This window comes from Callionymus lyra, chromosome 1 (assembly GCF_982586985.1).
Source record: "Callionymus lyra chromosome 1, fCalLyr1.hap1.1, whole genome shotgun sequence".
NCBI classification, from domain to species: Eukaryota; Metazoa; Chordata; class Actinopteri; order Syngnathiformes; family Callionymidae; genus Callionymus; species Callionymus lyra.
In genome coordinates this window covers 43,927,600-43,943,992 of record NC_141818.1, presented here as the reverse complement: position 1 = coordinate 43,943,992, position 16,393 = coordinate 43,927,600, and the positions used below count along the sequence as shown (strand labels likewise).

Here is a 16,393-nt window from a genome sequence, read left to right as displayed (position 1 = left end):
GAAGGACAGGTTATTAGGATTTAACCTCAAAGATATATTGCAATCGTCAAACACACCGTTTGGCACATAGAGATCGGTAAATTGACGCCTCGTAAACTGTTTTTGAATACTCATTTTTATTTTGTAAACATCACATATTCATTCATAATTATTATGGGGTGGTTGCGGCCCTATCCAAGTTTCTTCGAGCCAGAGGCGGGGGACACCCTGGACAGGACGCCAGTTTGTTGAAGAGCACACAAAGACACAACCATTCACCCACACTCATATCTACGGACAATTTCTTCAATTTTCTCAATTCAACTCTGTATGTTTTTGGACTGTGGGAGGAAACCGGAGTGCCCGGAGTAAACCCACGCAACACAGGGAGAACATACACACTCCACGCAAAAAGGTCACGGGTTGACTCCCTCCTGACCTGGAAGTGAACCAACAACCATTTAACATTTTCACATCTAGTTAACCACTTTTAATACAGAAATAATGACAGATGAAAATTGTGCACAATTTTCAAGTTTTTATAGATTGAATTGCAGTCAAGAAAAGACCATTTACCTCCAAGTAAATTGGTAGTCGTTAGTAGTAACTTATTCCCGGTGACGATGAAATAAACATTCTTTAAAAAAATAACCACAAGATATTTCACCAATAGCCAGTTTTATTTTGCATCACCATTCCCAATAACAGCTTCAGCAGTAAAGAAAACAAGGTCATTGTGATAAAAAAAAAGTTAAGTGCGAGTAAAACATGACAGTTTATATTTACATTACAACAATCTCACAGATGACCAAAAAAGAGAGTTGTATAAAACATACATTGGCTATTATTTGAAAACACAAAAAGCTAAATAAATAGGAAAATTCATGATCTTTTACTTGCTAGCTAACTTTGTTCCAACAAAAAAGGCAGTTGAAGTTTCGTCTAAAAGTTTTTTCAGGTTTCACTGTTAAATACCGCAATAAAAGGCAGAAAAAGATACAAGTTGTAGTGAATGAAGAAAAAAAAAAAAAAGGTTCAATGAAAAGTATCCAGGCTTAATAGCTTAAATGAGAAAATAGTTACGATCAGAAAACGTGACACTGGAAAGTCATTTTAAGAAAACACAAATAAAACATGTTGAGGAATTAATCAGAGTTTCTTGAGTATTTGACCTTCCTTTAATATATATTATTTATTTATATTATTCGTTGCAACATTTCCAATGCAAAGCTCAACATTTAGGTCTGAGTAAAATGTGTGAGACACACTAGAGTCATTTTGTTTGACACCATTGAAATAAATTAATAAATATAATTAGGGATGATAAATAATATTTTTCTAATACACTAATCACATTTTTTATTCTTATATAAATACCGATCGGGCAACAAAAAGCTGCTTCCCAAAACGTAATTGGTTGAATGAGCCGGTGACGGCTATTAACTGGAAATGTAACGAGTTCTAGTGCAATTTAACTGCATTATTCATTTACTTTCACCACTATCTATTTCTTGAGTAATCACTACATCTTGTCTTAATATATTTTTTCGTTAACTTAAAATTATTACCGATATACTTTCTATTCCAAACACATCTTTTGCTACACACTTTTTGATTGTTTTTCTAGTTTTGAACTGTGACATTAAAGGTCAACCAAGACAATATATATTTATATATAAACTGCAGGAATATTCATAAGGATTTATACGTTAATGTTCTGCCATCGTAAGAATTTTCACCTTTTGGCACAAATCTCACCCATCTGTCAACGTTGAATTATCTTTTATTGTAACATTTAATCTCTCTATGCGTATTATTTGTCTACTCTTGCTTAAGACTTCTCTGTTTTCTTATTGTTTTACTTTTCTGCATTATTCATGATGTTGATTCTTAAAACGTAAAAAAAAAATAATCAAGAAAGTGTTATTTTTTAAGACCTTCAAATAAAAAAACTGCTTCAAAAACTCTTCTAAATGAACCAAAACCTCTCCCTTTGATTGTCACGTCCTGCTAACACTTGCATCGATTTCCTCATTCTTGCGATCACCTCTCACTCCCAGAAGATGTTGGTGATGTCAGAGTCCAGACTGAAAATCCAAAGCACCAACGGCGCCGAGATGAACACGAAAGACCAGGACACGCCCCTGAACGAATGGCACAACTTGGAGGTCAGCGCGTGGAACAGTCCGGCGCCGGCGCTTCTCCTCTGGAGCTCCGCCTCCTCTTCCAAGCTCTGGATTCAATCAGAGACAAGTTTAAACACTGGAGCAGATGGAAAGGAAGCGACAGAGACGAATAAAAAGGGCTGACCAGCATCTGACTTCCAGGCTCGATGTAATTGCGGGCCACGAACTTCAGCGCCTCGTCCATGAGAATGACGGGAAGAGATAGCTTTAGGACCACCACCCACTGAGGCCATGACAGAGGACGGATCTGGAAGATCATCTGCAGAGACCACAACAGGGTTCAGAAAACTGCATCACAAGTTCCCTCTATTGAGGCTTCACAATCATGGACTTGCGTATATAATAGGTTTTAAAAAGTAAAGAAATAAAACCTAAGAATATATAAAAAAAAACTTTTCTAGTTTGTCATAATTGAGAATTACATACATTATATTTATAAGTTCCAAATACTAGTCAGTAATTCGGATTTTGAACAAAACAAAATGCGAAATCTCTCTTCTCGTCTAACAAAATACTGTTGTATGAAATTATTTAGGATAAAACTCAATTAAAAGAGAACATTAACGAAAAAAACTAGAAGCTATTCTTTACGGTAAAATTATTCCTCAAAATAATTTATTTTATAAAAAAAATATATATATATATATATATATATATATATATATATATATATATATATATATAGCTGCATCATAATAAGATGAAAAAAGAATCACATCGAAAATGTATGAAGGTAAAACAGGTGCTTAAGTCCCACATACCAGTAACATGAGATCTTAGAAAATATAATAATAATAATAATAATAATAATAATAATAATAATAATCTCTATTTATATAGCGCCTTTCTAGACCAGGGTCACAAAGCGCTATAAATAGACAACGTTTGTTTTTTGTTTTCAATTATGCATGCGTACCTTGTGGAATACAAGTATGAATATGTAGTTATGTCAATGCAAGTTAATATTAAGAATACAGATCTCATGTTACGGTATGTGAAGGGACTTAAAAACCCCTTTTTAACTTCATAGAATGACAATAAGTAGGGGCTCGAGCCCGGAGTTTTTGGTCTGCTATAGCCATGAACTATACAAGCTGATGTAGGAGTAACTTGTGGCAAAAGATGAAATCCATGCAAGATTAAATCACACTCACCGGCAGCGGGTCGACGTAAAGAATGATGAAATGAAGTGCCATTGAAAGACAGATGGCGCCAACGAGCCACTGGTTTGACCACGGGGGCATTTTCAGCAGCGACTGGTTCTCGGACAGACTGGGGTCAAAGGCCGTGATTACAAACACGTCAAGAGCTCTCTGGGCGAAGGAAGCCGGTACCTGTTCAAGGCGTTGCACATCTCTATGGTGACCAGCACGGACAGCGCCATGGTCATGGGATAGGGAGACTCGAAGACCGAACACTGCACGCCAGCGAACTCCGCATGGCCTTCACCGCACTGGAGGTAGTGGGACTGTGTGAGAGAGAGAACGAGGCCCGGTTTCAAACTTTGAACCACAACACTGGAGCATCTCATCGCATCAAACTTCACAGAAATTGACACATTTTTACAAGAATTATCCTGGAGAACTGAAGGAAAAATTCTTTGAATATTAAAAAAAATAAACAATGTGATGTAGTTGTTAACGGTACCAGTTGATAGAAGTTGAGTTTGGGTCCATCATGGGCCGCCATGAACCACCAGGCGGCGGCGCCGACGGTCGCGGCTCCGACGTAACCTGGAGACAGAACAGACGTGTTTCACCTTCACGACGAGGTCGTCGTTGCGTTTTTTTTTCCTACTGACAGCCGATGATGAGGTAGCGACAGAACAGCCAGCGAGAGATGAGGGGCTCCTTGGGGGAGCGAGGCGGGCGGGACATGATATCCAGGTCGGGGGGGTTGAAACCCAGGGCGGTCGCGGGAAAACCGTCGGTGACCAGGTTGACCCACAGCAGCTGGACTGGGATCAGAGCTTCCGGCATCCCGAGGGCCGCGGTGAGGAAAATGCTGAAGCGGGAAAAATATTTTCCGATCAAAAAAAAACTCTGGTTTGTGGTCTTGCTGTGCGTTTAACTCCCCTGAGCTCATGACTACAAGTGAAAATGACCGTAGATAGATTATTATTAAGTCGAGAGACCACCCAGCTCAAGACTGAAGATGATCTACATAAATAAAATTCATGTTTCATCCGTCCCTTGAACAAGAAACACAGATACGCCGATCAACCATCGTCGTCATCATCACTAAAACTCACTTAAAGTAATAGTTCACTCAACTCAGTTTTCTACTCACCCTAATGTAGACTAAGATTGGGTGTAATCTATTCTTTTTAGAGTTAAAGACAAAAATGTTTGTTTATTTTAATGTAGCGACTGGAGCTCAGTTGTCTTCATCTTTATCTTTGTCCCAAAAGACACTTAAAAACATCAAAATATCTCCATAAAGCTCGCCTGAAACGTCCATTTTGTGTTGAAGCTTGACAGCAGAAACTTAAACAACTCTATTTTTTTAAGATTGTTTGTAGCAGACGTTTAAAGAATAACAAGAGATATAAAAAAAAGTACTCCTGGTATCCATCTATCTATCGTCAAACCAGAGTAGAAAATTAGTGAAGTTTGAATTTTGGGTCGACTAACCCTTTAATAGATCCATAAAAAGAAACAATGTTGGTACCTACAATGATGTTAAAATTAAGATCGAAGTGACATATAATCGAAGATGAAAGAACAAACTTTTACCAAGAAGGTAAGATGGAAAATTCCAAACACCATCTTCAGCTTATATACAATATATATATAAAAGTCACTGAGCAGTAGCCCGGCTCAAACACAGACCAGATTCACCTCCAGATGTCTCAAGACTAACACAGTACTTCTCAGTAAGCCCTGAATGATCGGTGCGAACAACTAAGCAAACATTGAACGACATATTCCGATGATGGATGACATAAAAACTAGCGTACTGACCAGACCACTTCTCCGATGTTAGACGAGATCAGGTATCTGATGAACTGCTTCATGTTGTTGTAGATCGCTCGGCCTTCTTCCACGGCCGCCACGATGGTGGAGAAGTTGTCGTCGGCGAGGATCATCTCCGACGCGGACTTGGCGACCGCCGTGCCGCTGCCCATGGCGATGCCGATCTCCGCCTTCTTCAGCGCCGGTGCATCGTTCACTCCGTCGCCGGTCTGACCCGAGAAGGTTCAGAGTGATCACACAACATGCCTGTGTGTGTGTGTGTGTCAAAGGTAATTTCTCTCACCATGGCAGTGATGTCACTCAGGCTCTGCAGGTACTCCACGATGCGGCTCTTGTGCGCCGGCTCCACTCGGGCGAAGCAGCGGGCGGTCTGACAGGCCTGCCTCTGGAGTTGAGGCGGCAACTCGTCGAACTCCCGCCCGGTCAGGGCGCTGTTGGTGCCGTCCTGCTCCTCCTGCTCGGTGATGATTCCGACCCTCCGACAGATGGACAGAGCTGTGCCCTTGTTGTCACCTGAGGATGAACGCGTTCATGAAAACAAAAAGAGTATCAGATTCAGTGGCATTCAGTAGAGATGCAACAGGTTACCAGTGATCATGATGACACGAATGCCTGCCTGCCGACACATCCGTACGGCACTCAGCACTTCTTTCCTCGGTGGGTCCAACATTCCGACACACCCCACGAAAGTCAAGTCCACCTGACCGACAAAAGAAACAAGACTTGTTCAACTTTTTAAAAAACAAAAAATGATTTAGTTGTATCTTGGGAACATTTTGATTCTATGGCTGTAGAAAAATACAAAAACGTAGCAATACTTTTGTCACAGTTAATTACCAAGTCATTAAAAGTAAGTATAAAAGGGAAATGACACTGTGCAAATTAAAAAAATTCTAAATAAATACAATATAACATTAGTAGAATAACAGACATTCACAAATGGTCATTTCTGCGCGTCAGTGTCTTTTTGGTGTTTTAAGCTGCTGTGGGAGGACATGAAAATAAATTATATTTTCAGTCAATGAACATCTTCTCGAAGTAAAACATCTTTCTGACTCACTTTCTCACTGTCAACACTCTCTACTACACTGATCTTCGTCTCACTCCCTCTCAGTGAACTCAGCTGTGTGAAGCAGATTGTAACAGCGAGTCGGGCGTTCATTTTTATTGAGAAACTTGTGAAACGCCCGACACACTTGCAGGTGAATCCCGTCTGTTTCGTGTATTTTTTGATTTTCCAGAGAAGCAGATGGTTGATCCAGAATTAAGTTTTAACTACATTTTCGGCCTGATTGACGTGTGTTTATTCATCCGAAGCTCAATTGCCATCACCTCGTAGTCGCAAAAGGCAGCGGAGTTCTCGAGGTTAAGGCTGCTGATGTTCGGTGGCGAGTCTCTGGTGGCCATGGCGAGGCATCTCAGCGTGTCCCTGCCTGACCCCCACTCTCGCACGGTGGCCAGCAGCTGCTCTCTGGTGACGGGGCTCATGGGTACCCGGGCAGAGCTACCGACCCTGATGTAATTGCAGCGCTCCAACACGCTCTCCGGAGCTCCCTGCAGACAGAAGGATGATGACGGAAGAAGGTGGAAAAATACTCGGTGGTTTACTGACCTTGATAAACATCTTTGCTCCAGTGGAAGATCGGGTGAGTTTATTAGACGTGCAGAACACGGACATGGACTTTCTGTCTCTTGAAAACTCGAGCGTGAGCTCCTTCTTCATCAGTTGTTTGATCACCTGGAAACAGGCAGAAGGGATAAGACTTTTGCTTCCTTCTTCTCGGGCTTCATCATCCCTCAATCCAAGTACTTCTGGGGGACAAGCCTGCGGGGCGATGTACTATATATGTAGGTATATTCTATCTTCACACACTTACAGAACAGCACGCCGTCGCTCTCTCGGCCGGGACGAGCCCTCGCAGGTTTGTGTCAAACACGTTCATTTTCTCCACCAGACAGCAGAGGGCGGTCTCCGTAGCTTCCCCGACCTTTTCATACACACCCTTTGCCTGGAACATACATGGATAGCGAGATTAAAACTTCGACACGCTTCCTAAGATCCTGCTGTGAGTCGCAGCCACCAGTTATTAACGTGGCTTACCTCGTTGAAGTCCAGTGACGAGTCATTGCACAAGGCACAGATGGTGGCCAACTCCACCAAACTCTCATAGCGGCTGGACTTAATGTTGGCGCCATCTTTGTAGCTGGAGAAAAAAAGAAAAAGACATGTCAGCAAAATCAATGTGATGCTTGTCACTCTTGCATGTTAGCGGTTAGTGGGTTACTGTCACTCACACTTCCCCTTCAGGGGCGTAAGTAGATCCGGTCACTGTGAATTCATTCAGGCTGCACCGGTCCTGGGACACACTGTCTACCACAAACAGCTACACAAACACAAACCATAACACACTTGCTGATTAGCTTTGTTACTTTAAATCAGTTAGTGTTTAGTTAAACAATCCTGAATAGCTTCTATAGAAACGTACCCTGCATACGGACATCTGGTTGGTGGTCAGGGTTCCGGTTTTGTCGGAACAGATGACCGAAGTACAGCCGAGCGTCTCCACTGACGGCAGGCTGCGAACGATGGCGTTCTTACGAGCCATTCTCCTGGTTCCCAACGCCAGACAGGTTGTGATCACCGCCGGTAGACCTGAGTAGACGAGCACGACCAAGTATGTATACCTGTGACTAGGGCTGGGTATTGGCAAGAATTGGCGAAACGATACGCATCACAATACATAGATAGATGTGTGATAATACAATATATTGAGATACTGTAGTAACAACGATATGTCGTCTCTTTTAAAGAACACTTCCTCTGGCTTTTACAACAAAGAAATGAACAAATACTTTCTCTAATCAAATGGGAAATATTTAAAATGCAAACTTATACTAACAATGGAGTGCATTTACATCTCAAACAATCTGGAGCAACATGTAATATCCAGTATCCGTCAGTGTTTAATTTAACTTTAAACTTTGTTTTAAAATGAGTCCAAACATCAGCTTTAAAAGCCGCAGTACTCTGGTGTTTCCTTTCTTTTTCACTCATCGCTGCCCTTTCAGTGGTTTTGTTGTTACTTTGTCACAGAGGAAATGACGAATGTTGCCAAGTAGTGGTCTGAGGTTTAATTGCAGCACAGAAATGAAATAATGCTGTGAACAATGAGTGTTAATTGTAAAATAAAACATCAAGTGATTGTCTTTTATACACACACTGTTACACACTAACCATAAAATGGCATTGAATTAAAATAAAAATGCTATATAAAATGCAAAGTTAAAATACATACAATATATATTTAACATTAATACAGTATCAGGAATATAAATATTGCAATACATAGTTATATTGTTATATATATTTTATTGGTAAGTAAGTAAGTAAGTAAGTAATATTTATTTATATAGCGCTTTTCGAGACCAGGGTCACAAAGCGCTTAAACAATCAAAACAATACTCAAAAAATTACATACTTTAAAGATCAAGATAATACTGAGAACAACACAGGAGTTCGAGGAATTCAAGAAAAACCCCTACCTGTGACCCTTTTATCACCCCAGTTATGTATAGAGTTTAATGAACCGTTCCTGAACTCAAATTAAATTACAATTTGACTCATTTTCTTACTTTTCCTGACTCGCACTGAACACTGTCCCACCCCCTCTCAGTGAACTTTCGACTGACTTTTTCTGCATGTATTTATGTTCCAAATAGTTTAATGCTGGCATCACCAACCCTCAGGCAACTATAATTTACTTCAAAGGTTTTTTTTTCTATTAAATATCACTATATCACTAAATATAAACAATATAATATAAAATTATATTCCTCTAATTTCAATAAATTAAATTAAATTTTAGTTAAAGTGTAAAATCATAAGAAAGTCTATCACTGCGTGACAGTGGCGAGGAAAAACTTCCTTTTAGAGGGCAGAAACCTTGAACAAAACCAGACTCAGTGTTGGTAGCAGAGTCCAGGGAGGGTCGTGGAGAGAAATCCACGTCCGCTGACATACATTAATCCCATGGTTTGATGTAAAAGCGAGTGGACAGGACAGTTGTACCTTCAGGTATAGCAGCGACCGCCAGCGCCACAGCGATCTTGAAATAGTAAACGGCTCCTCGCAGCCAGCTGCCTCCATGAACCGGGTCATTAAAGTGGCCGACATTGATGGCCCACACTGCCACACAGATGACACTTATCACCTGGAGAAAGACGAGGAAATTCAACGGCAAGTTGGACATTTCTTACCCCGATGTCCGGGGCTGCGTTCACCTTGGAGAGCTGTTCCCCAAACTGGTCGAGTTTCTGTTGCAGAGGTGTGCGCTCGGGTTCAGTGGCGGCCATCTCGTCTCGGATTTTGCCGATCTCAGTCTGCACGCCCGTTGCCACTGCGACCCCGATGGCTCTTCCGGCTGCAATGTTGGTCCCCTGGTAAAATTGGTGGGTAATCATAATTAAAAAAAAAAAAAATTATTCGCCAAATAACCAAAGACACCTTTTCAAAAAATGTTAAACCATGTTCAGTTATAGGCAGTAAAATTTGACACCGTGTTCGCTTTACTAAATAAAACATCAATGGTCGTCGATCTATGACTGTCAGCCTTTGAGGTTTCATTCTAACACACACAGTAGGCGTTCGACTCAGGGTGCTCAGGTTCTATAGATGCCTTCACGGTACCATTGATGATCCCCTATAGGTCATGGTTTTCACTTTGACATTAGATGAAATGACAGGATACAAAATATGCCCAAGAGTTGGCTACACTCACGGAGAAAAGCATGTTCTTTTTGTCCTGGTTGACCGCCCGGGGATCTGGAACGGGGTCAGTGTGCTTCAGAATAGAGACCGACTCTCCCGTCAGAATGGACTGGTCCACTCTGAGCGTGGTGGAGCAGATGGAGGTCAGTCTAATGTCTGCTGGAACTTTATCACCCACTTAGAAGAGAGAAGAATACAACTGATCAAATTATGTTTGTTTTTTTGGTTGAAAGGTTGTATTTAGGAAAATCAAACGGTTCAAAGTATTAGAAGACTCAAGTAGAGAACGCATTCTTTACTTAATTTTGGGTTAAACAAGTAAAAACCTAAAAGCCGTCTTTAAATTGATCAACAGTTAAGTTATCTCACATGACTTCATTGAAAATATAAAACAGTCAAGTAAATCAAACAACTTCCATAAGTACAAACAGTATATTGTCAACGTTCTTGGACCCAACAATGGGTGGGAATTAAACCAGGGTGATGGTAACCTCATCTCACAAGCCCTAGTTCTGCCGTTAGCAGTGAGCTCCAGCAGTTAGAAGCCCAACAAGTGGACGCAAATAATTCAAAAACCTTCTTAAATACAGAACATCAGTTAACGTCTTTCCTATGGGCCATTGTAAACTTATCTTGAAAATGTTGTTGATTCATCATTCAATCTTTTGAGTTTTTGTTACAGATACAATGACAATGTATAGTTTCCTTCAACTGAGAACAATCTCTAAACTTAGGAAAATGTTGTCACAACATGATCTGGAGATTGTAATCCATGCTTTTGTGTGACTATTGTAACAGTCTGTTTTCATGTCTTAACAAGAAGGATCCGTCTCGCCTGCAGTTGATTCAGAACTCTAAAGTGAGAATTCTGACCTGCTCAAGTAGAAGAACTCACATTTCTCTGATCCTTTAAACTCTTCACTGGCTTCCAATTTCTTTCAGGATCAATTTTAAAATTCTGGTTCTTACTTTCAGATCTTTTCATGGTCAGACCTTCCATCAGTGATCTGATCCAGCCTTAGACCCCAGCTCGGGCTCTGAGGTCTGTGGATCAGAATCTATTGATGGTTCCTGAACACGCTTCAGGACCAGAGGAGAGAAATCCTTCCAGACTGTTGCTCCTAAGCTTTGGAACGATCTTCCTCTCTCTTTGCGCTTGTTGGTGTCTACTGACTCTTTCAAGAAACATCTTAAGACATTCTTATTTGTTCAGGCTTTTCCTTGATTTTCTGGAACTCCTGTTGTGTTATCAGTTTTATCTTGACCTTTAAAGTATATATTTTATCGAGTATCGTTTTGATTGTTTAAGCGCTTTGTGACCCTGGTCTGGAAAAGTGCTATATAAATATAAATTACTTATTTACTTACTTACTTGCACACAAACACAGCGCCCTCTATGGAAAGGCCCCTTTATAAGAAGCCTTATGAGAGGACACGTGGCATGCCAAAGGTAGAGTTGATAAATATGGCTTATACACCTAAAACACATAGTGACATTGCATGTTGTTATTTATTGTATTTTAGTGACGTGTATGAACTACTTTCCTCTTCTGAAAGTGTTATATTTCCATTAGCAGGTACATTTCGATTTTTGGGTTTATTATCGATATCATTTCTTACTTGTAAAACTTGTAGTGATTTGTCATGCAAGTAAGTAAGTAATTTATATTTATAGAGCGCTATTCCAGACCAGGGTCACAAAGCGCTTAAACAATCAAAACAATACTCAACAAAATATATACTTAAAAGGTCAAGATAACACAGAGAATAACATTTCCTTTACACTACAGTGTAATGTGCCATAGTCATGCGTCGCTGCAAGGGAACTACTTTTCTTTCCTGAACGTTTATATTTCCATGTGCAGGTATAAATAAAACGTTTCAACGACCTTCCGGTGTCATCAATAAAGTTAACACAACGCAGAGGTCAACCAGTGGTCGGACCAGTCTGCACTTGCAAAGCGGCATGTGGTTAAACTTTTAGTCAATTTATTTTGTCTTGTGATATTAGGAAGGAAGGTAGTTAGAAAACATGTTTAGTACGATTCAGTATTTAAAAAAAAAAACTGAGTCTGCCTCTGAAGAAAATAGCAAATGTATTTGAATTATCTCTCACGACACAAGCCTTAAAATAGTTTCCTTTCAATTGTGTGGTCCCTCTGGTGAGATTTAGGTCACACAGATCCCATGCTCTTGGAGAATCTACGAGGAGAAGGGCACTGGATCACATCCACCCACACAAACACTCATAACCTCGTTTCCTTTTTCCGAGTTGCCTGAAATAGCAGAGACGGGCATCAAGAGAATTGAATCATTTACTTATGAGGCCAAAGATAATCTGTTGGAATTTACATTTCTTCAAGTCTCTTTTAAATTCAACAAAAGCACCAGTCTCTTTGTTGTGTACTAGAAATGTATGACTTTCCCCGATCTTGTGTTTTGAATGACTTTTTCAAAGTACAGACTATGATGAGAACCAGAGGCACCGCCTTCAGTGCTAGAATGCACATCCAGTGCCAGCAAACAAAAGTATGCAGCGCAGACCGATCCATGACCCTCAATCGACGGAATCCTTCTTGGTAAAACATTCCCTTGTTTGTCAAGCTTCAGAGGAGGTGTGTGTAACCAATGCTCAGTAAAACGTGTTTCCATGAGCACAACAATAAAACTTGGAATGGTCTCCAACCTACCGGCCACTTCTACAATGTCTCCAGGAACGATGTCTCTCGCTCGGACTCTCTGAACGCTCTTCTTGTCTTGACGGTAGACTTTACCCATCTCCGGCTCGTACTCCTTCAGGGCCTCGATCGCATTCTCCGCATTACGTTCCTTCGCGCAACAACAGTAATTAGCAAGTACAGATACTGGTAAATAAACACGAAATATCTTCATTAAAAACATCTTTGTCGTATAAAAAAGCAACACATTTTGCTTCAAAACTTTTTCTAGTGAACCAGACTTGTGATGATTCAACAGTAGTATTTTTGCTAGGTTTTTATTTTTGTGTGGATTTCTTTTGGTCCGGTTATTATTATTGTATTGGTCCCCCATCCCAAGTCATAAGGGCCACAAACACACAAATAAATCTGCTCACCTGCCACACTCCGACAATGGCGTTGGCAATGAGAATGAGGAGGATGACAAAGGGTTCCACAAATGCTGTGATCGTACCCTCCCCCTCTTCGAACCAAGCCAGAGTCTGCCAGACAAAAAGATATTTAAAAAGTTCCACAAATATTCATCACCATCTTGTACTTACAAAGGAGATGCATGCCGCTAGCAGCAGGATTCGAACCAACAGGTCCTCAAACTGTTCTAGGACTAGTTCCCACAGAGACTTTCCTGGATGAAGAAAGTAAAAAAAACAGTAGAAGTGAAATGAAAGCACAAGTCTCATTTATTTAATGCTGGGAATAACGTCTCACCCTCTTCAGCCGGCAGCTCTGAAAAACAGAAAAATGCAACATCTAGTTACTCATTTGTCACAGCAGAGCGTCTTGTATAGAACAGCAAGAGTGTGTATGATTTACTTCTGAGACATAAAACTATCAGAGCAAAATATACTGTTTTTATTATAGCACCTAAAGGGAACTGTGAAGGTTATTCTGTAAGGTACTTTATGTACAGTGGTAGCATGAAAGATTGGGTTAGGAGGAACATAAAAACAGACTTCAGTGTTAACATGCGTCTCTACCATTTGTTCCCCATTTTTCCTTGTTCTTCTTCAGCTGCTCACAGCTCAGACCGGTCGACTCATTGACGCCAAAGAAGGCAAGAACCTCCTCAACTGTCTTGGTGTGAGCATTATCCATCACTGATGAAGGAACGGAACAATAATGCCAGTTTATTACAAACACAATATGTCATGTTCATTTGCAAATGTGCGGCAGAGAAAGCAGGCGACTTATGAGAGGACATGAAGGGTATGAACACTGATATCCACTGCACTACCATAAAAACCTGTATATAAAAGATAAACTTGCAGGTTGATTTAAGAATGGTTGTTTAGATGTCATTGTCCATGTCTACATAACAAGTTTCTAATTAAATGCATGTGTTTTATAAGTCTGACAGTGGCTAGAATATTAAACAAATAGATCATTAATGGCCAGATTTAAACAAAAGCCCAAAAGAGGCTCTTTTAAAGTTGACTTTACACTGATCTTAAGCATTGTCCATTGTTCCTTCTAGGAGAAAATGTGTATGATATCAATTAAATCACAAAACACACGTGAAACTATTTTAAAACTGGAGGATCTAGACCAACCCAATTCCTGAAAGACTTCCATCAAAGCGGGGAAACGTCCAATCCCGATCAGGATCAATGGGTGTTGGAGGTTGACCTTGTGGTCTCTACTAAGTGTTCTCAAATGTATATTTAATAGGATGGAGTCCAGACTGGTCTTGTGAAGAGGGTTCTGTTACGTAAAGGATGAGATTTAGATTTTTACGGTCAAAAAAGTTATATTCCTTTCCTCTTGTTGATACGATTCATATCATTATTTGGCTGCCATTGGATTAAACTGAAAGTGGGAATCAATGAACTATCTCGATTGAAAAACTCCCTCTGGACAGAGAACGTCTCGTGAGCATGAGGTTTGAGGATTTAATAATTAGATGGAAGGACAGGAATTATTTCCTGGTTCTTGTCATTTTAATATGCAAAATGTCTGTTTCCAATGCTGACCTCTCGAGGTATAAATACATGGAATACATGTCAATAACAGGGCGAGTGTGTTTGTTGACAGCGAGCTGAGGCTTTTCTGTTAGTGATGCTCGAGACACTAAATCTTGTCAGATATTTAACATTGTTACCTTGAATGTGTCCAGACGACATTAAAAAATAATGCTAACGAGCATTAGCTTGTAGCTAGAATCACCTGTTCGCGGACAGTCTGTTAATCCTCCAGAGATGACACTCACCAGAAAGGTCGTTTATGGACTGATAGCAAGAGTCGTCGCTCCAAGGCGGACTAGCATGTGGTCCAGAGGATTCTCAAGAACTCCTGCTTTCAAAAACTACACGTAGGTTTACGTCTAGTTCTGATGAGGTTCAAAAGCCTTTTATGCGTTTTAAAATTATTTTTGTGAAAATCCCGTCGACGATTAAAAAAATAAAATAACTAAAGTAAAGCTTGGTTTAGTTGAATAGCCTTAAAATTATTGTAAATCCTACCCTTACGGCATTTTATAGTCATATGCGAAGTATAGAGGTTGATATTAAGCATAACGGGTTACAATTGATCAAGTCGTTTTAATTCGGTGACTCGTTTCCTGTCTTTCCACTAAAGTAAAAGCTTGTGAATTGAATCTATCCTTTGAATCCAGTAGATATGACATCTACACGACGTATCACACACACAAAGAAACACTGATGCATTAATACGTTCATGATAATGTAAATTTACGAGCTGTATTCGTGTATTGCAAACGTTGTGTTTTATTTTGAAATTCATATTCTTCGGTTGATGCTTTGTTGTTACGTCACTTGACGCATCTGCCCCGGCATGAACGTGATTAACAGTACTTTGGTGTCGTGCGCCGAACAGATCAGTCGGCGACCAATGGGAAGAGCAGGAGTTTGATTGATGGTCACGATAACCAATGAGCGCGAGGGTTTGACCCACAACTGGCCAATATCTGAACCATACGACCTCAGACACTTGACGGATGCGCATGACAGCCAATGAGTTGCTTCGGATGCTGTTCGACGAAGAACCAAGTTAGATGAAAACACCTTTTTATTTTAAGATATTGATTTTGAATGATCAAAAACAATTTGATCGAGATCATTTCATTGCAGAAATATTTGGACTACAACGTGTCAAACAGAAGGCATTCTTTAGTGTATTGTTTAGTGGTAGGGGTGAATGTAATTATATAAAAATAAAAATACACATAATAATGTTTAAACTCGTTAAGTTTAAAAGTAAGTAAGTAAGTAATTTTTATTTGTATAGCGCTTTTCCAGACCAGGGTCACAAAGCGCTTAAACAATCAAAACAATATTCAATAAAGTATATACTTTAAAGGTCAAGATAAAACTGATAACACAACAGGAGTTCCAGAAGATCAAGGAAAAGCCTGAACAAATAAAAACGTCTTAAGATGTTTCTTGAAGGAGTCAGTAGATCATCAAACACAGAGATGGTTCCAAAGCTTAGGAGCAACCGCCTGGATGGATTTCTCTCCTCTGGTCCTGAGTCGTGTGCATGGAACCATCAGTAGATTCTGATCCACAGACCTCAGAGCCCGAGCTGGGGTGTAAGGCTGGATCAGATCACTGATGGAAGGTCTAACCATGAATAGATCTGAAAGTAACAACCAGAATTTTAAAGTTGATCCTGAAAGAAACTGGAAGCCAGTAAAGAGTTTTAAGGATCGGAGAAATGTAAGTTCTTCTACTAGAGCAGGTCAGAATTCTCGCTGCAGAGTTCTGAATCAATTGCAGGCGAGACAGTTCCTTCTTATTAAGACATAAAAAT

General features: G+C 40.2%; 1 protein-coding gene across 1 annotated transcript; it reads right to left on the bottom strand.

The window, feature by feature from the left end:
- Positions 1 to 646: 646 nt before the first annotated feature.
- LOC148089687 (sarcoplasmic/endoplasmic reticulum calcium ATPase 2) lies at positions 647 to 15,128 on the bottom strand. The gene is made up of 24 exons (XM_087809242.1): positions 14,832 to 15,128; positions 13,603 to 13,722; positions 13,334 to 13,351; positions 13,168 to 13,250; positions 13,003 to 13,107; positions 12,599 to 12,737; positions 9,919 to 10,085; positions 9,422 to 9,577; positions 9,210 to 9,351; positions 7,627 to 7,793; positions 7,436 to 7,524; positions 7,242 to 7,344; positions 7,018 to 7,149; positions 6,753 to 6,878; positions 6,473 to 6,694; positions 5,729 to 5,840; positions 5,424 to 5,653; positions 5,129 to 5,349; positions 3,967 to 4,169; positions 3,813 to 3,898; positions 3,500 to 3,633; positions 3,320 to 3,437; positions 2,290 to 2,424; positions 647 to 2,212 (listed from the first exon to the last, which is right to left on the bottom strand). The coding sequence occupies exons 2-24, from the start codon at positions 13,718 to 13,720 to the stop codon at positions 2,030 to 2,032; spliced, it is 3,189 nt and encodes a 1,062-aa protein (XP_087665368.1). The 5' UTR covers positions 13,721 to 13,722; positions 14,832 to 15,128; the 3' UTR covers positions 647 to 2,029.
- Between the last annotated feature and the right edge of the window lie 1,265 nt (positions 15,129 to 16,393).